At 36.5% G+C, this 25,596-nt stretch overlaps 1 protein-coding gene across 2 annotated transcripts in view; it reads right to left on the bottom strand.

The window, feature by feature from the left end:
• Positions 1–24,514, bottom strand: part of ARSJ (arylsulfatase family member J) — a 92,823-nt gene extending 68,309 nt beyond the window's left edge. The window contains exons 1-2 of one of the 2 annotated variants that reach the window (XM_002745456.7): positions 24,034–24,514; positions 23,247–23,932 (exon numbers count right to left, since the gene is read on the bottom strand). In XM_002745456.7, the coding sequence (XP_002745502.1) occupies positions 23,247–23,662 (416 nt within the window). In that variant the 5' untranslated portion in view covers positions 23,663–23,932; positions 24,034–24,514. Of the gene's footprint in view, positions 1–23,246 lie in introns of both variants that reach the window. The other variant, XM_054252962.2, reaches the window with a different exon arrangement.
• Positions 24,515–25,596: the final 1,082 nt, after the last annotated feature.

The raw sequence follows: 25,596 nt of genomic DNA, 5'->3' as shown, positions 1-25,596 counted from the left end.
GAATTATATGGTTTTTTTGTTTTTTTTTTTGAGACAGAGTCTTGCTCTGTTGCCCACGCTGGAGTGTAGTGGTGCGATCTCTCAGCTCACTGCAGTCGAAACCTGCTTGGCTGAAGTGATCCTCCTACCTTAGCCTCCTGAGTAGCTGAAACTAAAGACATGCACCACCATGCCTTTTTAGTTTCTCTAGAGACAAGTTTTTGTCATGTTGCCCAGGCTGTTCTCGAAGAGTTTGTAGTGAGTTTGAAAGCAAGCTAGATAAAAACTGCTTGATGAAACATGTGCCCAGAATAAAATAGATTAGAATTTAAATCTATAATAATAAAGAAGCCACCTCTCCTTATAGGGTATATTTAATATATTTACCCTAGAACATAAAGAGTTAATTGTTAATCACTTCACAGGAAGAATAGGAGAAGGGGATCTAAGACACTAAAAGCAAAAATGTGAAGAAATATTATAAATATACTAGAAAGCAGTGGGATCATACATTCACTTAATAAATATTTACTGGCCATTTACTATATATCATATAATGCCAAATATTTGGGAAAATTTAAATTTTAAATGACAAAGCCTATTGTTTTGAAGAGCTCAAAGTACAATGGAGAATAAAGCAATGACCAAAATGTTTGAATTAAGAAGGAGAATCTTGTCTTTAGGAATAAGCAAAGGAAGTAAAATTAGATTTGAGTTTTGAAGGATAAATTGTGTCTTCACAGGATGAGAAATGGATAAAATGCATATGAAAAGGAGCAGCCCGTGCAGTGGCATAGAAGTATGAGAAAGCAAGTAAGTTCGTGACATGACCACTGCAAGCAGATTACAGGGTACTTGAAGGAGTGGTGAGAAAGGAGTCTGAAAGACTGCAGGGGCCAATTTGTGAGGGGTCTTTCATGACATGATGAGGTGTAGTCACTTGGCAGGCTCTAGGGTGCCAATAGCCTTATGCTTTTCAGGCAGGCAATAGCACTGTGGGATGTGCAATTTAGAAAGACAATTCCAGTGGCTTCATGGGGAAAGAGACCGGTGGCAATGCAGCATTTCACAGGCTGTTGCAGTAGTAGCAGCAAGATGGACATATAGAATTACGTATATTGTCCTAAATTAGAGGGTGCATTCTCCTTTGGAATAATCAATGCCATTAATAATTGTGGGCAGTTCATAATATAAAATGTTTTCAAGCAAGGGTAGGTTTGGGGAGGAAGGCCTTGAGGAAGATTCATTATATAGTAAGCTAATAGGACTAAAAGCTTCAATGTGATGTTTGATGTCTTGGGATGGTGACATTTCTTTTAGTTTTAGCTCACCAGAAGGTATTTCCACCATTTTATTTAATTATCTCTATTAGCATCCTTAAATATTAGGGATTTCTTCTTCTTTTAAAAAAGTTAATTTAAGATACCTCTCTTGAGAAAAAATAGAAAGATAAACCCTTTATGCTTGTTAAGCTAATCAATACATTGTATTGGGAAACAAAATATAAAAATAAGTAGAGAACTATTTACTTAATGGAAATGAGGCTTTAAAATCATTTTTCTGCAACAAATGTGGTCTTTTTAACACTGAGAGGAAGAATCTTATATCAATCTTACCAGGATAGAACATTAAAAAGCAAAATCCACCAATTCTGAGCTGTATCTCTACCATTGAGCACAAAACAAAAATTACAAATGCACATTTGCTTTCAAAGTTCATGGCGACTGATTTTTTGTGTATTGAACACAACAATTTGCTTCCTTTGTGCTTCTTAAATAAAAGTAACATTTACTTGCAAAAAAGACTCCAAATTGCTTATGTGGGGAAAAGCTTAAAAGTGAGACAGAATTTCATCTTCAAGGCTTAAAAACATCTCTTAACTGTTATGATGTAATGGAAGTCTAAAAATTTTTATCAATAAACAACAAAGCAGTCAAGCACACAGACCTTGTGAGACATCTTGTCTTGGGTAACATCTTCAAAGTTAGGACTCACTGATTACCAGTTTACGTTCTATGCTAAGGTGGTCAAGAAAAACAACTTCACATTGAGTGACATATACAAGTGCAGCAAATCTTTTTAAATTTGCATGTTGTTTTGGTAACCTTTTTAAAGAAGCTGTAAGCCAGCATATGGAAAGTTATAGATGCAGCCCAAGTTTGCCTGGAATCTAATTCGAGATGCCTTCCAGCTGTTGCCACTGCTTGGAGCCTCTATTTCCTCTTACTCTCTCCTTCCAAACAAACCATGGAAAAGCAAGCTGAACACGAGTTCTCCTGCCTGATGCAACATGAACTGAATTAGGCAGTCTGGCAAAAAGGAGATGAAAAATTGGCCACCTTATTAAATGTTGTTGTCCATAAAGTGTACAATGAAAATTCAGTCAAAATAAGGAGAAAGGTATTGAAACAAAATTAATGTCAAAAAATTTAAGTGCATTACCAGCAGCATAAAAGGCATTATCAATATTACTAGAGACAACATGTTGTCTAACGTTCACTTATTTATGGAAAAATGAAAGAATCCATTAATTTATTTTCTATTCACACTATGTTCTCCAAACTAGACACCTGTGATGATCAAAAAAGGTCTTTGAACCCCTAGCTTTGATAAAGATTAGGCTCCTACATCATAGATTGATTATTTTTTTCTCTATGGATATTAACCTGCATATTTTGACTTCAGTTGAACATATATGCAAATGGATACATAACAGAGCTTAAGGCGTGGAAGGTTGAGAGAAGAACATGGCATTGGTGTAGCCTTTGAAGAGAAATAAAATTTCAAATAGGCTGAGAGGAGGTCACTTGTGTTATAAATTTACCTCTCCCATTTCTTTAATCGTTTACTTTCCACTAATTTCCTTCCCTTTCTCCTCAGTCTTCACCTTCAAGAATGTGTCTCTATCTTAAAAATATCCTTTCTTTGAACCTGCTATGTTTTAAATTGCCACAACATTTCTCTTTCCTTTGTTGCAAGGCTACACCCACTCTTGCCATTTCTACTCTACCAACCCTTTTAATAACCTCTCCAGAATCAAACCATTTGTGTTTTGGGAGCCGGGTGGGGATGGGAAGATAAAAGTGGTGTCTTTCTTCTTAAAATAGCAATTTAAATGCACAATAAAATTTAAATAATAACTACAGCTGTCTGAAGGGAACACTTCTTTTCAGGCAAATATGAAATAAATAATCTGTCTATGTTGTGGTAGACACTTTCCTGAATGGCTCACACAGAACGTAAACCTCAAAAGCCAACAGTATACTATGTGGGAAATGATTTCTGTTTACCCTCAGTTCAGTGCTCTGTCCTGTTAACAGCCCTGCCTCTAAATATGCATGACATTTCCTTTCAAAAATCTTCTGTTTAATGTTTGAAATACACACACTAGATCTGACTTAGTCAACCAATTCCCTAATAATGAATCATCTGGTCAAGCATGAGTCAGAGTAATAAAGATCTCTGAGACACTTCACTGTTTGAACTTTTGGGACATACATAAACCTGTGAACAATTTCACAGCCTCAAAAAAGAATTTTTAGCTGTTATGAGAGGCTGGTTAAGAGAGAACTAGCACTTGCCCGTTTTCATGTCTTATCTTTTCTGATTTTGTTACATTTATTAGGGGAAACTCTGTCCTATCATTTTTTATTTACAGGGATTGCAATTATCATGTGTAGCACTGAAATACAAATTTCACAGTCAGTATGTTTTACTTTATGTATATTAAACATTTTTTCTTGAACAGTTGGCAACTATAATCAACATAATTTCAACTGTTTCATCAGCATATGTTTATATGGTTGCATATTAGCAAATAGAATTTGGTTTCTGAAAAATGGAATGAAAGTATGGAGTCAAATGGCAGAGTTAAAAGTCAGAATATTCCCTACCTTGTATTTTAGTTAATTTTACTATGATCTAACACCCACCTAAATAGATTTTTTTTTCCTGAAAGTCTTCTCGTTTCTCTTGTCTTCAAACCTGTGTTCCTTGGGGCATTAAGCAATTTTCCTTCTATCACTGCTTGTCTCGTGAATTATTGCTCTCTTTTCTGTTCTTACTGTTATCACTATGTTTTTTTCAGTATTATATTTCTCATCCAGACAGCGTCCTATTGCTTTTCCTGTTTTAGAGTTAGAGAAGTAATAATGAGATACTGATAAAATAACAATTAGGCAATGATAAAATGATAAGAAAATGAGGCATTGACAATGATTTGTATTACGCATTTTATAAAACACACATTGATGGAGAATAAATTTTATGTGTAGTTCCCTATACCTGTTCTGGTATGCTTAACTACAACTTCATTATCGAATAATAGTTTCTCACTACTGGGCCGTTAAATTTCATGACAAGTGAAAAATGTGAGAGTTCAATATCATCTGCAAAAGCTTCTCTACCGACATTGCTGTTGTATTATTATTTTCTGTATACCTCCTGTATGCTGGCTTGTATGTTAAGGTATTTCATGCCCACCTCCATGGTAGTGTTATAATACCACAGGTTTATTAGTGAATTGCCTCAACTTTGATAGCTATAATTGATTCTGGTGTATTCATCAAAATGACAGCTATAGTTTGTAGAAAAAAGAAACCAAAACATAGTCTTACGAAAGGTATGTTTAATAGATCTGTAGCTCTTTATTGTTGCTGCTGCTGAGTCATTATTCTTACATTTTATAACTTGATGCTGGTACTTCTTGAGAATTATTGCCTTATCAATATATTACTTATTTGTAGCGTTAAGTCAGTAACTTATTTTCTTGATATGTTAAGAAATTTCCCCCAGGGTAGATTGAATAGGCCCGTGTATTTCAAAAAATAACCCAGGAGCCCTGGAGATTGGCAGAATTGCCCTGAGCCTGCCTTAGAAAGAAGGGGTTGAGGCTGAAACTTGCACCAGCAGCTCTACTTTTCTTTTGTTTTATATGCTGGACTTATTTTCCATCAAGAAATTGACTGAAAACTTCCACAGTGAAAAAGAGTTTGAAAATTACAGAGTAAGTTTCATGTCCAACAAGGAAATAAACCAATGTACTCATGGCAAACACAGGTAATGTGAACTGGGCAGCTCCTCTAGGTGAAACATAAGCAACAGGAGAGAGACTACAGTGCAGATCCTGAGCAGACACCAGGGAGATATGACACACACACTCTACTCACACCCGGGGGAGGCATCCAGCACTTGGGGAGTGAAGTAGCACTTATCCCAAAACACAACCTGGTTTGCCTAAAGTTTTACACTTTAAGATTTAAAATAAAGGGAGTTAGAGGAGGGATTTGAACTTGTAAAAGATTCCTAGATTCTGCAATCTTTAGAAAATAAAAAAATATATATTCTTTTGCAGGAGATGTCCTATAGTGCTTGTTCCTAAAATCTAAGAAAGGGACTGTTTGGACTAACATGTTACATCAGATGGAGTTTGGACTTTTTGATTTCAATACTGTGTGTGGTAACTAAGGTGATTGCATTAAAACAACATTCCTCTCAATGAAATCTTTCTCAGTGTCTGCACAGCTGTTAAGTCTTTGGCCCAGAAAACCACAGCAAAAGCCAGCAATAATGCAACTTATTCAGGTTGACCCATAAACTGTTTAGTGAGTACTTTGTTTTAGAGAACAAAGAGCTCTCCTATGTGGAAAAGTGGTAATAAATGACTGTGTTCTCTAAATTAAAGCAAATGACCTATTTTTAGCCATTTTTAAGATAAGAAACAAAATAGGTGGACTTCAAGTTTTAACAAAAATCTTGGCAGATGTAAATCCTTAAAAATGATATTTCTAAAAATGTAAGTGCAGAACCACCAACGACTGCTCAGACTCTTTTACCTTGACATTAATCCAAGAGAAAGGGAAAAACATGTATGTGTCTGTGTATTTCTCTCTCTCTCTCTCTCTCTCTCTCTCTGTGTGTGTGTGCTTGTGTATCTGTAAACACTTGATACGTGATGCGATCAGTACTCTGAAGTAGCAACACTCATTTTGATGAAAATAGAGATGGATGTTGAATTCATACATTGGCTCTTCATGTAGGTTCCTTTTTATCACCAACCATCTGACCATATGGATGCAGTAATAATGTGCAGAGTTTTGGCTACAAGTCCGAAGTAGTAAAGTAAGGGAGAATGGTGAATTTACCCAGTTCATTCTACTCTGCAACAGCCATGAGGCTAGACAGGTATGCTTGCCTAATGTAGCACCCTCCCTCCACATTTACCTTGCTGCTTTTTCTTTCTTTTGAAATATTAGTAAGTGGTTGAGTCAGAACTCAGATGCAGACTTTCTGACACCATCTACTATGATAAGTGAAAAAAAAAATCTGTAACTGCAAACCTTCAAAATATAAAACCTAACGGAGTCAGGAAAACAAGGGAGAAACAAAGACTACTATTTATTGGTAGGCTTTGAAATGTGGAATGTAATTGTCAAAGAGATTCCTGTAACTTGTGATACATGCCTGCTTGAGCAAGCACTTGTTTTTTTTTATAATAGTTGAATGAATAAACTTGAATTTGTCCCTGAATCCTCCCTTTCTTCCTGTTGCATTTTTAGTTCATTAAAAAATCTTGTCTGCTCTACCTGCAGAATATACTCAGAATCCACCGCTTTCCATCACACCTCCCTCCTCCCCAGTATCTCTCACACAGGTTAATGCTATGGTCTCTTTAACAGATCCACCTGCTGTCCATCCGACCTGCATGATGTATTCTCAACACAGCCACTGAAGCAGTTCTATTAAAAACTAAGTTAGATCAGGTTCTTCTTCTGCTCTGAGCCTCCCAGTGGCTCCCATTTCAGTTGAGTGGAAGTCAGTGCCCCTGCCTGGGCATACATCACACTGTAGGATCTGTCTTCTTTGACTGCTTTGACCCCATTTCCTCTTACTCTCCTGATCTATCTCTGAACTAGCTTAGTGGATCTGTCCTGTAATGGTACTTGGACATACCAGGGGTGCTCCTTTTGTAAGATGTATGCATTCACTCTTCTTTCTGCCTGGAGAAGCTACATACAATGCTTCCTTTCTTGCCTCCCTTCTTATCCAAGACTTCTATGACCTTTGTTATATTGTCCTCTCAATCTCTGTGACTCCGAATCCTCTTTATTGCTTTATCTTCCTTCTTAGAGCATGTCATCCTCTAACATATAGTTTTCTTATTTGTGTCTTCTTGCACTAAAATATAAACACCATGAAAACAGGGATTTTTATAGGTTTGTCAACTGATGTGTTTCCCAGTGTATTAGTCCATCCTCGTGTTGTTATAAAGGACTTCCCAAGACTAGGTAATCTATAAAGGAAAGAGGTTTAATTGACTCACAGTTCCACCGGGCTGGAGAGGCCTCAGGAAACTTATAGTGGAAGGGGAAGCAAACACCTCCTTCTTCATCTGATGGCAGGAAGAAGTGCCAAGCAAAAGTGGGGAAAAGCCCCTATGAAACCATCAGATCTCATGAGAATTCACTCACTATCATGAGAACAGCAACATGCAGGGCAACCTCCCTGATTCAATTACCTCCCTCGGGGTCCCTCCCAGGACACTTAGGGATTGTGAGAAGTAAAACTCAAGATGAGATTTGGGTGGGAACAAAGCCAAAACATAAGCACTCAGTGTCTAGAGCAGCACCTGGCAAAGAGTAGATTTTTAATATTGAATGAATGGATTAATGAATGATGGATGAATTTCAGGGAAATAAAAATGACACCAATTTAATCAAGGGCCATTACTTAATGAACCATTAGCTGTTAATGGAGTGTCATGAGGGTTACAAATTAGTCGCTGAATAGTTTTCTCCCTTTCAGAATTTCTAAAGACATGCATTTAACCTTGGGAGTTTCCTTTATATAATTGAGAAATAAACACACTCAACTATGTCATAGGTTTGAGGTGAGGATTAAGTGACATAATCCAGTGTATTAACATTGATCTTAAAATACTATTAAAATTTTTAAAAATTATTTTGACATCTGGAATCATTCAGAGACACAGGAAAAAAAAAAGATCTAAAAAGCTCTATTCTTGGAAACAAACCATTGAATTATTTTAATTTAGCAAATCTCAGACTATTGATCCAATTGACCTAATTTTCTTTTAGAGGTAATTAATGATAATTAATTCCCTAGCTAAGATGGCTATAATACTTCAGAATATTGTGATATATTGTACATGCACATACTCTGAAATTGATGAAAACTAGATAAAATTCATAGCTTCCTGATTTAAACAACATGCTGAAATAAGCATCCATTTTCTTCAAGTTTGCACCATGGTAGAAAAGGAGCACATAAAAAAGAACAATATTCCCAAATGTTTACATCTCTTAGTATCTTTAATTTCATGATTCAGTTCACAGAAACTCATTATTCAGCTTTCAGTTTCTTTTTGCTCCTTTATGTCACTTATTTTGTGGCAGAACAGATACACATTAATAGAGATGTTTCTTCCAAGAGTCAACTACATGAGACCTTAAACAAGGTTTCAATTTCCGACTATAGGATGAAAAACACAAGTCAACTGACTTGGTTTCAAGATAGTATTTAAATTAAATAGTCATATGCATATAGCAGGTGTTAAATAAATGGTGGGGAGAAAAAAAAGACGCAAAGATGGTAATAAATCACCATGGATCATTAAAGATCAAAACTCTACTGCCATGTTATTCAATATGGTTCCCAAACCAGCGACTTCACCTTCACAGGGAAACTTACTGGAAATGCAGAGCCAAGACCCCCACTCTAGCCCTTCTGAAATAATATTAGGGTAGAGCCAGAGGAATAATGTTTTAACAAGTTCTCTGTGTCTTAAACATTGCTTTATTATATACATCTTACGGTCCTAAATACCTAATTATTAATATTTGAGAGGTTGTTAGGATCAACAATATATGTAGAAAAATTATAAAAACTTTTCACAATCAAGTTTAGCAAACAGTTTGTATAGTGATTAGATAGTTGTTACTTCAAAACACAGTGACAAAAATAGAACTGGATTATACTTTAAGTGTCTTGTGGCATCTACAGTTAATGAATATTTAAACTCTTCATTTCATCTCTCAATAAGATAAAGCATAGTTTGATAAATAGGTTAGGTATTCTTAGAAATTCTGAAAGGTAATACTGACATCATTAATTTATATATGAAACCAATAAAAAACAAGAACTTCTTTCACCATCCCAAAACTGTATGAGAAAGCAGTTTGACAATGAGTTTCTGGTTTTTAGAAGAACTATATCTACTTAGGCTGGGGTTTCTTTAGTTTGAAAACAAGACACTTATTGATTTCTACTCTAAAGAAAGCTGGGCAGAGATAACAAACCCATCCTGTCAGCCATCTGAATAATTTGGTGGGAAAATCACAGTGTTGGAATTGGAATCCTAGCCTCATTACTTACATGGGACCTTGGCCAAGACCTTACTTCTCTGAGCTTGATTTCTTCAAATGTAAAATGTGGATAATAAATACTCTAGAGTTATGAGATTTGTAGGATATGTAAAAGAGATATAGGTGTAGATATATGTATATAGAGAGATAGATGTATTTTTTTGGAGATAGATATACTAAGAATATATATTAGAGGGTAATTTACATAAGATATATTCCTTAGCACGTACATGCCAAATAAATGTTAAATTGCCATTAACAAGATTTTATGCTCAAATAAATCTTTTAGTTAGAAAAAATGTATGATTAAACTATAGAGTTACAGAGATAGCCAAACTAGGAGCAAATTAAAACACTGATTTCAAGTGTTTGAGTTTATATTTTCAAGTATGTAAAAAATATCTAAACCAAATTAAATTTTAATTTGAGTCTGAATCACTCTGCTCACATACATTCATTATGGCCTTACCCTGTGCAAGAACCTGGTGTGTTCAAAGGTTATAATACAGTCTTTAACCTCATAATGTTCATCCCCAGAGATAATTTTTAAAAGTCTGATAAAACAATGTAAAAATTCTTTCATTTCATATTTGAGATTAGGGAATGTATTTTAAATAAATTTCTAATAAATTATAAATTTATTTTAAAAATTTTAATATAGTATAGATTATAGTAGATATGAATTAGTATAGTACAGGCATGCTATCAAAATTATAGTATATTAATATATTATAGGTTAAAAATTGAAATGGAATTAGTATATATGTTTTTCATTAATTTTTTTTCTAGGTAGAAGTGAAGAAAAATTGAGTCAAGTAAATTGTGTACTTTGTTTTGATTTGTTTTTAAATAGAAGAAACTTAAACTTATTTATGTGATAGTAGAAATGCTTTAGCAGAGATTTTAAGAAATGACAAAGAAAGAATGTAAAATTGTGAAAACTAAGTCCTTGAGGAGGAAGGCATGGGTCTTTGACTGATCCATGTGCCTCAATGTCTCCTGAAAAAGGCAGGCAGCACATGTATTGCCAGTGCTGGGAAGTTAGTCAATTTGGTGTTGGTAATGAAAGGGCTAATTTATTACTGCTTCTAATTCTCAGTGGAATTTAGAAGTAAGGTAGTGAGCTGATAAAAGGATATTAGCAGTTTGAGATTAAAAATTTAGAAGTAGTAGATCTGAAGAATGTGACACATAATATAGAAAGGACACATAATATAGAAAGGTGAAAAAAGACTGCTGGCATTTTTAGTGCCTATTTTAGATTTGTGGTTATCAATTTAATTTAATCAAGTGTTGATTGCCACCCAAATTCTTGCTGCTGTGTCCATCTGCTGGCTGGACCTTCTTGGGCACTGAATGTTGCCAAACCGTGCCTATCAAGCATGTTTGGGCTTTGTGCATGGAAAAATTCAGCACTCTTCTTAGATTAAGAAGGTCTACAGGCTTTAAGTCAGTTTCCACAGCTTCTTTATTATCCGTGGCTGGTTGTTACCCTCTCTACCAAGCTTGAGAACAACCAACTTTCAAGAAAAGCATATTATAGTATCTCCTCAGGAAGGGGACAATGACCTAATGATTATTTCGTGGCATGTCTCCCTATGAGGCCCAGTTGGTTGGTAGATTTAATGTTGGTGATACGATAGAGAAATTTTATTATTCATTCAATTCAGTTAATTAGGAGAGAGAATTCATTGTTATAAAATGAAGGTTTTGGGAAAAATAATATTCAATACCTCTTTGAGCTCTACAAATTCTATCACTTTATGTTGGCTGCCACATCTTATTATAACCAAGAAAAAATGTGTAAAGCTTACATAAAGTAAACCTAAAAGGTTCATAGATATGCTGTCATTTCTGATATGGATTCTATATATGCCCATTTGGAGCAAAATTTATAGGGGTAGTTGAGACTTTGGAAATTTTTTTTATTTATATTCAAAATAAATTCACTGATAATTCCATAAAATCTAAAACTAAGAATGTATTGAGCATTTATTATATGTCAGGTAATTCTCTATGTACTTTCACCCATATGGTCTTAATAAGATACACATACCAGAAAGAATGGTCTGTTAAATTCCTACTACTCTCATTTGATTAAGAAGATCTAAAGGCTTTAAATAACCTAAGGTTTCCCTTGAACTGTAGAGATGGGGTTTAGACATAGGTATCCAATCCTATGCCTACTGCTTCTCAAATAACTTCCACTTAACATAACTGCTTTCTCCGAATATGAGAAAATTTAAAATTATACTTGAACAATTAGGGGTTGCTTCCAATCTGAATATCTATGTTCATCCAACTCTATCAAACATGGATCATATCTCAGTTGATGAGCAATGGTGCTATGACATTAACAATTTTTAAATCAAAACATTCCTCTTAAATTTTAAGCTGTTGTACTAACAGATGAAAAATACGAAAGCTCCTAAAATTCAGAACGAATATAAAATGTCATTCTGACATTTTCAATGTCAGTCATAAAACACTTAACATAATTTTGGAATATTTTTTCATTTAGAGCTTTTCACTTGGTTTAATTATTGCATAAATGTTTATTGAAAGTCTGCTTATCAGCAAACATTCATTAAATATTTATGGTCTAACTTAAAGTTTCCCAGCCTGGAAGTAACAAATATTATCAAGGTTATATGGATTTCTATGTGGCAGGCCCTGTTCTAAATGCTTCAGGTACACAATCCTACTTAATTCTCATAATAAACCCCATGAGGTAGAATAATAATCATCCCCATTTTTCCATGAGAAAACTGATAGTTTAAGTTATATGGCTGAAGTCACAGAAGTTCTTTCCTTTTAATTGCATATATGTATGTATATACATATATTTATGTGTTTTTTAAAATTAGACTATGTGAATGAAATTTATAATTTAGTGTATTCTTGTACATTAAAAGTTTAAGAGGAAAGAGGTAATTATAAAAACTGAAACAGCAGCATAAAGAAAAGACTGTAGGAACAGAGAAGAATGCACTTCACTCTGCCTGAGGTGGGGTGAGAGAATGACCAAAAAAGCATTGGTGAGGAGACGAGGGTGCTAGAGAGTCTAGAAAGATGCAATGATGTTTTCCCAGAGGAGAATGCAGAACATTCTAGCATGGAAGCCCTGCTTAGAAGGAAACAGGCTGATATGGGGATGATGCTCTTGTGGGAAAGTACAGATACTCTGGCACTGATAATCCAAAGAAGATCTAAATGGGAAACTGTGGGGATATTGCAACAGAACCTTAGCAGAGGCCAGATTTTAAAGGTCTTTATATGAAATGCTTAAAAATTATGCTTTAGTCTCCAAGTTGCAGAAACTTCTAAAAATTTTAAGCAGGAAAGTATCATAATTTGGGCTATTGTAGGAATTTTACTCAGGTCTTATTGTAGAGGTGGATTCAGATGCTGTAAACAATATAATCATTTAGGAGGTTATTGAAATAGTGATCAGAGAGCACAGATGTTCCACTCCCTATGAAACCTAAAAGAATATATTAATTCAAATCTATTGTGTACCTTCTGAGTGGTAGTCCCAGGGATGAACTGGAATTCAAAGCTGGATAAGACATATTAATAATATTTAATAAAATGTCTTGACCTTTTTGTTGATTGAAGGAATTTGAAGTAATTAATCACTGGACCTTCCAATACCCTATTTTCAATTTCTTATTTAGTGTTATACTTTTAACGCCACTGTTTAAATATACATTTGCTCTTGCTTGTCACAGGCTTAGCCAAGGTTAGATTCTGCCAACCATGACAACCAACAACAACTAAAACAGTTTGCCAGTGCAGAGACTTTAAAAATTACACCCCAGTCACCTCGGTGGACATCTCAGAACTAACAATGTCATGCAGAGTACCTTACCAGATAAAATATATTAAAATTAAAATATATGGGGTATAATTTCAACCCTTTTCTTTAATCAACAGATTGAAACTGGAAGAAAGACTAAAGCCCATTCTTGTAAGGTTTGTATATACTTAAAATTATGGAGACATAACTTTAAATTTAAAGGAATGTTTATTTTTAAATTATCTAATATGTAAAATTCTCAAAGTACTTTCATGTATGTTATGTCAATTGAAGAGCAGAATAACTTTTAAGATTGATAAGTAAATAATATCATTGCTACAATTCTCTATATGAAAACAATATGTCTTAGAAATATTAAAAAATTTATTGTCAGTAATTTGTTGAATCAGCACTGTAACTCAGATTTCCTTATAAAAATTCTATGCTATTTCTTCTCCATCACATTACCTGCCAGGGGGAAATAAATAATCATTTATACATTCATTCATTCATTCTTCACACATTTACTTAGTGCCTATTAGTACAAAGCACTGGACGGGGTGCTGTGAGAATTTATGGAGATTATAAATCAGCTTTGCTGCTCAGGGGACCAGCAAGGGAAGTAAGGGGTTCAGTAATAGCTGTGAAGGAGTGGAAAATCATGCCTAATGAGACAGTTACAGAAAGGAATATGAAAGGTCATCATTTAGATAAATTATTTCTGGCTAAGGAATCATGGAAAGCTGTGTAAGTGAAGTGGTATTTTAGGTGAGTCTTAATGAGTGGTTGGCATTTGGGCAAAGAGAGATAGGGTGTAAATTCCAAGGAGTGAAAACAGAATGAGCCAAAGAAGAGAGGAAGTCAAGATGTTCTTGAGAAACTGTGAATCATGCATTTCTTTGGAGTAGAGTTTGAAGGTAAAAAGATAAATACAAGGTTAAAAATATTGTCTAAAGACTGGATTGAGGTGCTTATAATTATCATAGGAGGCAGAATGGGATGATGAAAAATAATAAGGGTTTAGCTAAAGTCACACGAGTTCAGGTTCATGTAGCTGTGCTGCTTAAGAAGCCGTGTGACCATGACCAATTTATATAATTTCTCTAAAACTTTCATATGCCATCCATAAAATGTGGACATTTGTGAAGTATTTTAGAGATATTTTTCAAATAAAAACTATTTTACCTTCAGTGTGAATGAGAAGATCAAACAACAGAATGTCGGAAAAAACAACTGACACAAGAAGGCCTTCAGTATAAAATTACTTCTTTTCTTTACAATAAATAAAAGAATATAATTATTTCTATTCTTTGGTAGTCAGTGGGGAACTAGGGAGGGCATTTGCCGAGGTTGGTGAATGTCATGAGAGTCTATTTTAGTAAAGCAAATGTATTGGGTAAATTAAAAGAGAGAGTGGCTGGGCAAGGTGGCTCATTCCTGTAGTTCCAGCACTTTGGGATGGCGAGGTGGGTGGATCGCTTAAGCCCAGGAGTTAAGAGACCAGCTTGGGCAACATGGCAAAACCCTGTCTCTACAAAAAATGCAAAACTTAGCCAGGCATGGTGGTGCACATGTGTAGTCCCAGGTATTTGGGAGGCTAAAGCAGGAGGATGACTTGAACCTGGGAGGTTGAGACTGCAGTAAACCATGATTTTGCCACTGCACTCCAGCCTGAGCAACACAGTGGGACTGTATCTCAAAAAACATTAAAAAATAAAAAAGAAGAGAGAGAGATTAAAAGATTATAAGCAGAAGTCTTTTACTTATTTATTTTTTTTTTTGCAGTAGGGATGAAAAAATACCTCAATAAGGTAACACTACTGGGAATATATCTAGAATTATAAAAGAACACTGAAACAAACTCTAATTATATCAAGATAAAGTACTTACAAAAAAGATGAAACCAAAACTAATTTTAGAATGTTGCTATAGGAAAAAACTGAATGAAACCAAAATTTGAAATAAAACAACTTTTAAACTGAGCTCATATTAAAAGGGGCAAGGGCTCTAGGTCTTTGGGTCCTCCTATCTTTGATTTCTAAGAGAGGTCATTTGGATGACACAGGATATTGTCAGCCTCCAGTACCTGGATAAATTTCCACGTTGAAGAACAGCTATTTAGGAAACTCAGCAGAATTACCTGAACAGGGATTCACTTCAAGGGCTTTTCTTTTTCTTGACTTCAATATGAGTACTTCTTCTTCTTTTTTTTATTATACTTTATATTCTAGGGTACATGTGCAGATCATGCAGGAGTGTTGCATAGGTACATACATGGCAACGTGGTTTGCTGCCTCCATCTCCCATCATATATATCTGGCACTTCTCCCCATGTCATGCCTTCCCAACCTCCCCACCCCCTGCTGTCCCTCCCCTCCCCCCCAACAGACCCCCAATGTGTGATGCTCCCCTCCCTGTGTCCATGTGTTCTCATTGTTCAACACCCGCCTTTGAGTGAGAACATGTGATGTTTGATTTTCTGTTCTTGTGTCAGTTTGCTTAGAATGATGGCTCCCAGATTCATCCCTGTCTCTACAAAGGACATGAACTCATCATTTTTTATGGCTGTATAGTATTCCATGGTGTATATGTGCTACATTTTCCTTGTCCAATCTATCATTGATGGGCATTTGGGTTGGTTCCAGGTCTTTGCTATTGTAAACAGTGCTTTAATGAACATAAATATATGTGCATGTGTCTTTATAATTGAACAATTTATAATCATTTGGGTATACACCTCATGCTAGTTAGAATGGCAATTATTAAAAATTCTGGAGACAACAGATGCTGGAGAAGATGTAGATAAACAGGAACTTTTTACACTGTTGGTGAGTTAAACCATTGTGGAAGACAGTGTGGTGCTTCTTCCAGGACCTAGAAACAGAAATTCCATTTGACCCAGCAATGGCTATTTTTAAGACTCTTTAAAATTATAGGCTTTGATCTTAAGAGTGTGCCAATAGTTGACTTGACCATAATTCTACTATCAGAAAACCCATATGGTCAAATAGGAATACGCAGCTATTTGTCAAATGGTTTGACTATTGAGCCATTCTTTTTGAAATGGATATGTGAGGCATCAAAGCCACTCTCTCCGCTTGTTATATTCATTTTTCAGAGTCAAAGTAAGGCTTGAAGGAAACTCTGGTTTCTCCTGAACTTCTAACAGTAAACATGTAAATTTTTCTAAATGTTTAAGTATCAACTAAATATCAAATAAATAATAAAATATATTTAAGTATCAACTAAAAATAACTAAGTTATTAGAGTTTGTTTCAGTGTTCTTTTATAATTCTAGATATATTCCCAGTAGTGTTACCTCACTGAGATATTTTTTCATGTCCTACTGTAAAAAAATATTTTCTAAGTGTTTAAGTATCAACTAATATATGAGAAAGTAATGACTGAACTCATATAACTGATGTAACTGATTATTGAGTATTGTCTTGGTGTAACATGCTGCTTAAAACTAGGCCTTGAATAAAAGAAATGGATGGAAGATGAAGCATGCGTGACCAGGCCTTTTACAATAAGCTAATGGGAAATAAGTGTATGTGTACACACATGCCTATAAAATAAAATAATCAAACTCTATTCCTCTAAGCATACTTAACTCTTTCTCCTATCAGAGTGGCTGAAAGAATTCAGTTACCTTTCAGGGTTTCCAACACTAGGACAATTCTAACTTGAAAATTTAATATCTAAAAGCAATATTTTATAAACTGGAAGACACGTTCTTTTGCCACGACAGCCCATTGCCATCCACAGAGGAGGCCTATCTGAATCCTGTCTTTCTAGACCAAATTGGGCCTGCAGAGCTCTCGACTTTATACAGTGCAGTTGTAGCTGGCAAGGCCCAGCTAAGTCAATCTCCAGAAAGAGGCTATAATTAATACCCAACACTCACCACTATCTAAGAGATTATCTGGGAAAAAAATATCCCGCCATATTTTTCATCCCTGTTTATTTAATTCTTTACCAAGTCTCCAAACTTGCCAATTATCTGCTTTCATTCAGATTCTAATATCTCTATATGTATGTCCCTCCTCTACTCTCACTCAGTCTTTTCCCTATCCTAACTCTCTAACACTTTCCAATATGCCCTCTGCTATTTAGCAAAATCCTCCTTAAAACTTTTGTTTTCTACGAGATGGGGTCTTGCTCTGTTACCCAGGCTGGAGTGCAGTGGCCCAATAATGGCTCTTTGCAGCCTCAAATTCCTGTGCTCAAGGAATCCTCTCACCTCAGCCTCCCTAGTAGCTGGGACTACAGGTGCATGCCACCACACACAATTAATTATTTTTACTTTTTAGAGACAGAGTCTCACTCTGTTGTCCAGTCTAGACTCAAAGCAAAATCCTCTTTAACCTCATCTCTTCCTTGGACAGTCCCTGTACCTTTTTGCTGTAACTGACTCCTGGCTGTCCCTGCCACACTTTCAAGGTGGGCTGGGCTTTTACTTACATCCCAATATTCATAAAGCCTGGAGCAGGTATAAGTGCCCTCTCAGTTTCTCACTGGCACTTCTAGACAATTTTGGCTCTTGTCTCCCTTTAAAAGCTCAACTCCTTTGAAAAGTAAGGCAACAGACAATAGACTCATTATCTTTCCTGTTAGAGTCCTTCGTCCAATTTCACGCATTTCCGGAACCTGACCCCTCATTCATAGATGATCCCAGCACTGGCTCACTGTCCTCTTTGCTACTATTTCTTTTTGTTCTCAATGATTTCTCAGTGGATAACCATGGGGGTGATTATTCAACACTCTGTCCTTCAAATGCTTTGCCTTCCTTACTTCCAAAGATGTTTTCTTCCATTTGACCTTAGCGCTCATTACCCTATAATTTTCAAAACCTGTGCTATATAACTAAATTTTGATCCCAGGAATACGCCTTCCCAATCACTATTATCTGTTTTTTGGGCTTTCTGAGTTTACTGTAGTGTTATCAATTCAACTGCATCCAGATAGTTAATTTATTAACTCCAGCATTTTTTAAGAGAAAATATACTCCCATATTATTCCCCCTTTCTTTGCAAAGCTCAGAGTCCATGATCTACCATGTTATTCATTTGGCAAATCCCAAAACCTAGTTAGTTCCATCTCTTCAAATGTACTTCTGCACACAAGCACCAGAACAGGGTGGGTGAAAAACACACAAAAATGTCTGGTGTCTGTGAAAATTTATGACCACAAATCTCAAGTGGGCTCTCATTACTGCCAGAATTTTTACTTCATTTCTTTACCCAATTCACTTTTTCACTCTCCTAGCAGATAGTTTGTGTCTCTCTCTCTCATTAATCCTTCAGATCTTCATTCTCAACTAATTTCCTCATTTACTATTTTACTTAGAAAGTAGATAATTCAAAAAAGAACTACTTCAGAGTCAGAAAACCAAATCTTCCAAGCTATTTGCGTCTGTACATCTATACTCTTTCTTCTTTCCTATGAAGATTAATGAACTGGTAAAAAAATAGCTGAGGCAATTTTGAAGAACAAGCAGGAGGATTTACATTCAAGATATTAATATTTATTATAAAGCTGTAGTAGTTAAGAAAACATAGCATTGACACAACAAATAGACAAAAAGAACAACGAGAATTGGAATGGAATACTGCAGAAACAGACCAAACATGAGCATTCATCTGATTTATGAAAAGGTGATGCTGCAGTGTAATGGAGATGGTATGGTCTTTTTAATAAACAGTGTGGGTCAGATGGATATACACATGGAAAAAACAATCTTCAACTCTCATTTACACCATACTAAAAATTAATTTCAGAGAAATTGTCATCTAAATATAAAAATAAAACAATAAAACTCTTGGGTGATAAAAGACTATGGTCATGATCTTGGGGTAGGGAGAATATCTTAAATAGGACATAAAAAGAAGAAGATTATAATGTGGATTAAAAGAAAATTAAAACGTCCTGTTAATTAAAAAACCAAAACCAAAAACAAGAAACCACTAAAAAACCCAAACATGCCAAAACCAGTAAAACAACAAACAAACAAAACAAACAAAAAAACCGAAACACTGTTGAGGAGAGTGAAGAAGCAAGCCGCAGTATGGGAAAAGAGATCTGCACTACTAACGTCTAACAAACGAACGGAATATACAAATAACTGCCACAAATTAATAAGGCAAAAACAATCATCTAAAGAAAAAAATTGGCAAAATACTTAAATAAATAGCTCTTTAAAGAGGATATAAAATTTATCCATACAAATGTGAAAAGATGCTCAACTTTATTAGTTGTCCAGAAAACACAAATTTAAACCATAATGATGTAGCAGTGCATAATGACCAGACTGACCGAAATGAAAAAGATAATACTAAATGTTGGCAATGATGTGAAGCAAGTAGAACTTCCCATACGATTACTGCTGAGAGTATAAACTGGTAGAATCACTCTGGGAAACTTAAGCAATATCTACCAAAACTAAACATAAACATCCCATTAACCCAGATTTCCATTTCTGGACAGATATTCAAGAGAAATGCATACCTATGTTCACCCAAAACATATACAAGTATTTTTATGGTAGCACTGTTCATAATAACCCAAGATTGAAAACAACCTAAATGTCTATTAACAGTAGAATGGGTAAATAAATTATAATATGCTTATGCAAAGAAACACTATTCAATGATAGAGAATAAATTATATCTACAGGCAACAACATGGAAAAATCTTACAAACATTATGCTAAAAGAAGCTAGACATAGAAGAATACCCTCTCTGTAAGTCCTTTTGTATAAAGTTCAAAACTAAGCAAAATTAATTTAAGGCATAAGAAATTGGGAGAGTGATTATCTTTGGTGAGGATACCATTTGGGTAGTGAGTTGTTTTAAGCACAGTGGATTTATCAAGTATCCTATTAGATATAAGCATTATTTGAGTTACCTTTGCATTTCTTAACAGTGATCTTCATGGTATTTCAAGTGGGATAAATGAGTAACAAAATAGTAAAAGCCCAAAATTATTATCAAAGATATGAATTCAATTCAGATTGTCAACCTTTCCTCCTCTAAACATGTCTAAATTTTGCAAAACTTATAATTCTTTTTGAGGCCTTCACAATATTTTCTGTTAAGAAAAAATGATGTTTTTAATCCATATATTTATTTGCAAAACTTTTTAAAAAATGTGTGTAAATTACTTTGAAATAAACACAGGCAGCTACTTTCCCAATCAACCTTTTATCTTATCAGGACAACTGTGAACACCTAGAATGCTGTTTCTCAAAGGCCAGTGCATAGAATCCCTGCATCACTACCCTTCTTGGAATCTGTTGCCACATCAGTATAAAATGGGTATAACAATAGCAACTACATAAAGTTGTTGCAAGGATTAAATGAGACAATGCATACAAAATGCATTATCCTGGAACACAGTGACGGCTCAGCAGTAGCAACCATTTAATACTAACAGTGTTAATTTATTTTTGATAATGTAATTATCATAATAATCTGACATGCTCATTAAATCACTATTGATTTCTAGAGTCAACCGCCCCCCAGACCTACCGTAGCTGAAGAGCCCAGAAATCTGCATTTTAACTAGCATTTGGGCTGACATTTTTGCACAAAACAATTTGAAATCTACTATCCAGAGATTAGGAATTACTTGTTTCTTCTTCATAGCTGCAGTGCAGGGGTCTGTACACATGAATGTTTATTGACAGGCTGACTGATATTCAGTATTGCCAGACTAGTATAATGTAAATTGTTAAAGGAATCTGCGATTTGCTGTAGATTTGTGTGGTAAATGGAAATAGATTTTTACATTTGTTACTCCAGAAAAATATAAAGGGAGTGTTGTTTTGTTAATAGTAGGAAAAGTAACTTCAGCTTCAATTATGTAAACTCTTTGTCATGTGAAGATATTTGAATCATGTCACATTTCACATAACCCATTTTCCCTTAAAATAGTTTAGTTCATTTCAGTTTTTTTTATGGCTTCCTTTTTTAATTTAGAAGATTCAGAAGGCATAGACATGTATTCATGGAGAGGATAAATGGCACATTCTCTGAAACCTGCATTAATAACTCATTTATGCCTAGTGTTCCATTATTGGAACCCTCAGCATGTGGGAATTATTTATATCCTACTGCTCAAGGTCATCGCCAGGGTCTGATTGTAAAAATTAAAAAAAATCACAAAAATGGGTTAATATTAAGTCCAGAACTGGGCTTCCATAACCACTTTCTTTCTTACATCTGTGTTCATTTAAAGGAAGTTTCCAGCAATTTGTCTAAAAGGAGAATTGCAAGTGAAAAGGTCTTCAAATTTTTAATTCAAATAGAAATTTAAATCAAATCACAGTAGGTATTTGTACTTTTTGTCTATAAAACAGTTATACAACCTGTTGCACTGAATAAAAAATTTTAATGAGAAAAAATTCATCAGATGTCTGATTGCATTGAAAGTACAGAGGAGTCAATCTTTGACCAAAGAGAAAAATTAGGAAATATTTCCAGCTTAGTTTCTGTTTCATTTTATTAAGTAAACATAATGGCTAAAAGATAAAACCTACATATTGTTTCAGTGCAAGATAATGTTTAAGAACAAATTTTCTTGTTTGGTGAAAAGCCTTGAACATATGCTTTACTGTGAAAAATAAATTCCTATAGTTCAATTACATATTTTCAACCACCGTTGGCTATCTGCACAAATCTAAATTCTATAAGTTAGTTGAGGATGTCCAGTGAGGCTTTGTGAGACATTTATTTCATAAGCCAAATATAAGGGTGTTTGAGATTAGACATGAAGAACTTGACCTCCAGGCCACCAGATGGACTTATGATTTTCCAACCCAAATCTGCTGTTTTATAAATATCAAATACCCCTGATTCTCTGATGCCACAATTAACCTTTAAAATGACTCTGATGTACAGTGAGACTTTTCTCATTCTCAGGAGAGGGAAGGATATTAATTTTTTCATTTTCTGGCAATGATGCTAAGTTCTGATGGTTTGCTAAGCAGTGGAAATCATGCTGTAAGCAAAAGTCTATGCAAGACAGAGATTCTTACAAAATAGTCTTAATTTTCCAATGGATACTGGCTACTTTTACAGGATTCAATTCCAAAAACAACTTCATGAAGGAAGGGTTCCCTGCCCTGCAACTGAAATCACAAGACATAGATTCAAACAGCTAAGGCTTTTCTTCTACCTCTGTCCAGCTTATTCCTGCCCCTCCTAGTTTATCTTTATTCCACAGGCTTAATTTGTACATCCACATTAATTGCTGTGGCCTATATTCTGACAGGATAGAGTAAAAATATGAAAATATGTGAACACTTTAAGTAGAAGCTTTAGCTATTTAGCAAAGCAGCAATATGAAAAACACTTTACTTAAGCATCTAGAAAGTCTGATTTCTGTTGGTTAGTCAGAAAATCCCAGACTGGTGAAGAGCAGCAAAAGACTGCAGATGAAGTTTGGAAAGTTTGACTCCTGCAGAGCACTCACTATTGAATTTTCTTGCATTTTGAGAACTGCTCTGGTACTTAAATATGGCTTTCACTAGTGATCTCGTGAGAGAAAATGACCCATCAAGGACCCAAGCAGTCATACATAAACTGGTCATATTTTACATCATCCTATATCTGTTTCATTGGCTCTTTTTCTCTCTGTTATGGATCTGTGGCTCTGATCATTCACTTCTGGTTTAAGAATGTATCAAGTGTCATAACTTTTTTTGATCTTTCTTATTAGTGATGGTGAGTGTGAATTCTGGTATGACATCTGAAACAAAATCTGAGCATGCTCAGAAGTAGAATAGATTTGGAATAGGAGACCATTTTTGGAAATCTCTAATTGGTGGGTGTTTATATGTTCTCATCTCATTTAAAAACTTACAATTGGCTCTGTGTAAAAGGAAAACTAGACTACACTAGTGACTAGAAGATTAAGATCATTAACATTGTATCTATTTTAACGCCATAACCCAATACCATTCATCATTCATTCATTCAGTTATTCCCCATACTTTCTGTTAGTCCCTTAAATTAGAAGCTGGATCTGAATTAAATGCTTAAGATTTCTCCAAGGAATAAATACAAGAAGTAGTAACACTTACTTTCCAGTAATAAACTGACTCCTGGATGGTGTGCAAATAGGCTGGACATAGTAGTTCTCCAGTTTAACTCCTTCAGCAGCGAGCTTGTCAAGAGTGGGTGTTTTAATCTCAGATCCATGGTAACCCACATCTCTAAATCCCTGATCATCCGCCAGGATGAAAATGAGATGGGGTTGGGAGGTGGAAGTTGTGCTGGGCTCTAGTCTCTCTCCAGTTTGAGCTAGTAAGGCCCCTTCCTCCTCCTCTTCTAAGCCCTGGCCCCAGGACAGGTAACCATAAGTGAGGAGGCAGAGGACCCAGAATCCTGCCAGCGCCCCCATGGCTAGCATTTTTCCAGGACAGACCCAGGCCTGTGGAGATGGTGGAGGCGGAGGCGGAGGCGGAGGCGGATGCCCCGCGCAGCCCCTAGAAGCCATTCACTGAGGTCCCAGATGAGACTCCACGCGGAGAATCACGCGCCCCACGTCGCTTCGGGCGCACACATGCATCCAGGAGGGGTATACCCGACAGACGGTGGAGACTCTCCACCTAGCAAGAAATCCTCCTCTCCTCTCGGCTGTCACCATGTCCGACAGCTTTAATCTTCCAAAAGTGATGGCTTAATGGGTGGGACTTCGGAAAGACTAGGAGAGCTCGCTCTTCTCCAGCATAGTTCACTCTCTCCTCCTCTCCACTCCCTAGAGCAGCTTCCACCAAGAAAAAAAAAGTTAATATCTTCACCAAAAATTTGTCTGGAGAAAAAAAAAACACGCAAGGAATTGAGAATCACACTGGACAGGAACTTTACTTGGCCAGAGCGCCCTCGACGTTGGGGAGCGAGGCTGACTGTCCCGGGAGTGCTGGCACAGAGGGCGGTAGGATCGGCCGTGTGTCCCGCGGTCCCCACATCTGGGAAGAACTGCGAAGTCGATCCTTCGCATCTGGCTGTCATCGGGCAGATCCACTGCCGCAGTGGACCGGCCTCCTGATCACCTTCTCCACTTTCCCAGGGCTCTCCATTTTTTCCCAGTACTTTCCTAGGCGTTTGCCAATCTCCCCGACGCTCACCAGGCGGCGAAGTGAGTAAAAAGCCGTTTCCTGATCTCCCTCCACCGCTACCACCCGCTATTCTGCAGAAACTCCGGGCTGCGATCCCTTCTCCCGGCTGCTGGGGAGCGTGGAGGCCAAAGCCGGGTCCCTAAAGCCGCAGCTGGTCCGCGCGGAGCCCGCCTGGTCTTCGCGGAGCTGGCGCACCCTGCGGAGGCGCTGCGAGCTGCGTGCGTTTTCTCAGCTAACTTATTTAGCTTTGGCACTCCGAGTCCTTTTGCCTCCTCCCTCTTTTCTCTCCAGTGAATCACAGAACGGTACTTTCTGCCTTCGCTTCCCGGGAAGAGGGGGAGGGGAAAGGCCAGTTTAGAGGCTCGATCTTTCCTTTTTCCGGGAGGTGGATGGCCAGGGCAGAGGAGGACCAGCTGCGCGTTGCTCGAGCCAGATGGGATTCCGGGGGATCCGCCTGGGCTACCGCGTCCCAAGAGTGTCGCCTCCTGCCCATCACCCCGCGAGGGGGAGAGGGCGGCGGCGCGAACCGGGATGGGTGAAGCGGGTGCTTCTCTTCGTGGGTCTGTAGGTGAAGAGCCCTGTCTCTCATCGCGAAAGCAGCGCTTGCAAACTTTTTAAGCTTCTGGAGTAAGAAAGGAGCAAGAGTAAAACATTTCGCAGGACACTCTTTCCAGTTTCCTTTTCAGGTTTTTCTTTAACTCTTCCCCGCCACCCCTCCCCCACTGTCATTTTCCTATTTCTTTTGTCCCCACCTCCTTTTTTTTTTTTTTTTTTTAACAGTTAACGATGACACATTTTTAAGTTTTATTTCCTCTCCTAATAGCTGGCTTTTACAGCCTGATTCTTCATTACCTTTTCCTTATGTGAACAAACTGGAATTGCCCGCTCTCTCTTACTTCTCCCCTAACTTACCCACAGGGTGTCTCCAGCCAAGAGCCTGGAGAGGAAGAGTTATGCATTTCTTCTAGAACCGCGAAGCCAGTCTGCATTCCTGCATTAAAGAAGCCAATGTTTCCCATCCAGTAATTCGGGGAGCTTCATCATTTTTTCTTTTACCGTGTGGAGTGAAAGCCTTGTAAAAACTCGTCTTGGTTGTGAATATACTCTTGATTTTACTAGAATCATAGAGATTTAAAGCCCTTCTCAAAGGCAGGAGAGGGTTGTATAGTAGTCTCTCTTCATAGAAGAGGCAATGAATGCCAAGAGCCACTGAGATATGTTTTTCTACTACCAAATTTATTCAACAGTTACTTACTGAATACCTACTGTGGGCTGGCACATACCATGTCAGATTCTCCCAATTGACTGAAAC

The sequence above is a fragment of the Callithrix jacchus genome, chromosome 3, assembly GCF_049354715.1.
Source record: "Callithrix jacchus isolate 240 chromosome 3, calJac240_pri, whole genome shotgun sequence".
Lineage (NCBI taxonomy): Eukaryota > Metazoa > Chordata > Mammalia > Primates > Cebidae > Callithrix > Callithrix jacchus.
This window is presented reverse-complemented; position numbering and strand designations above follow the sequence as displayed.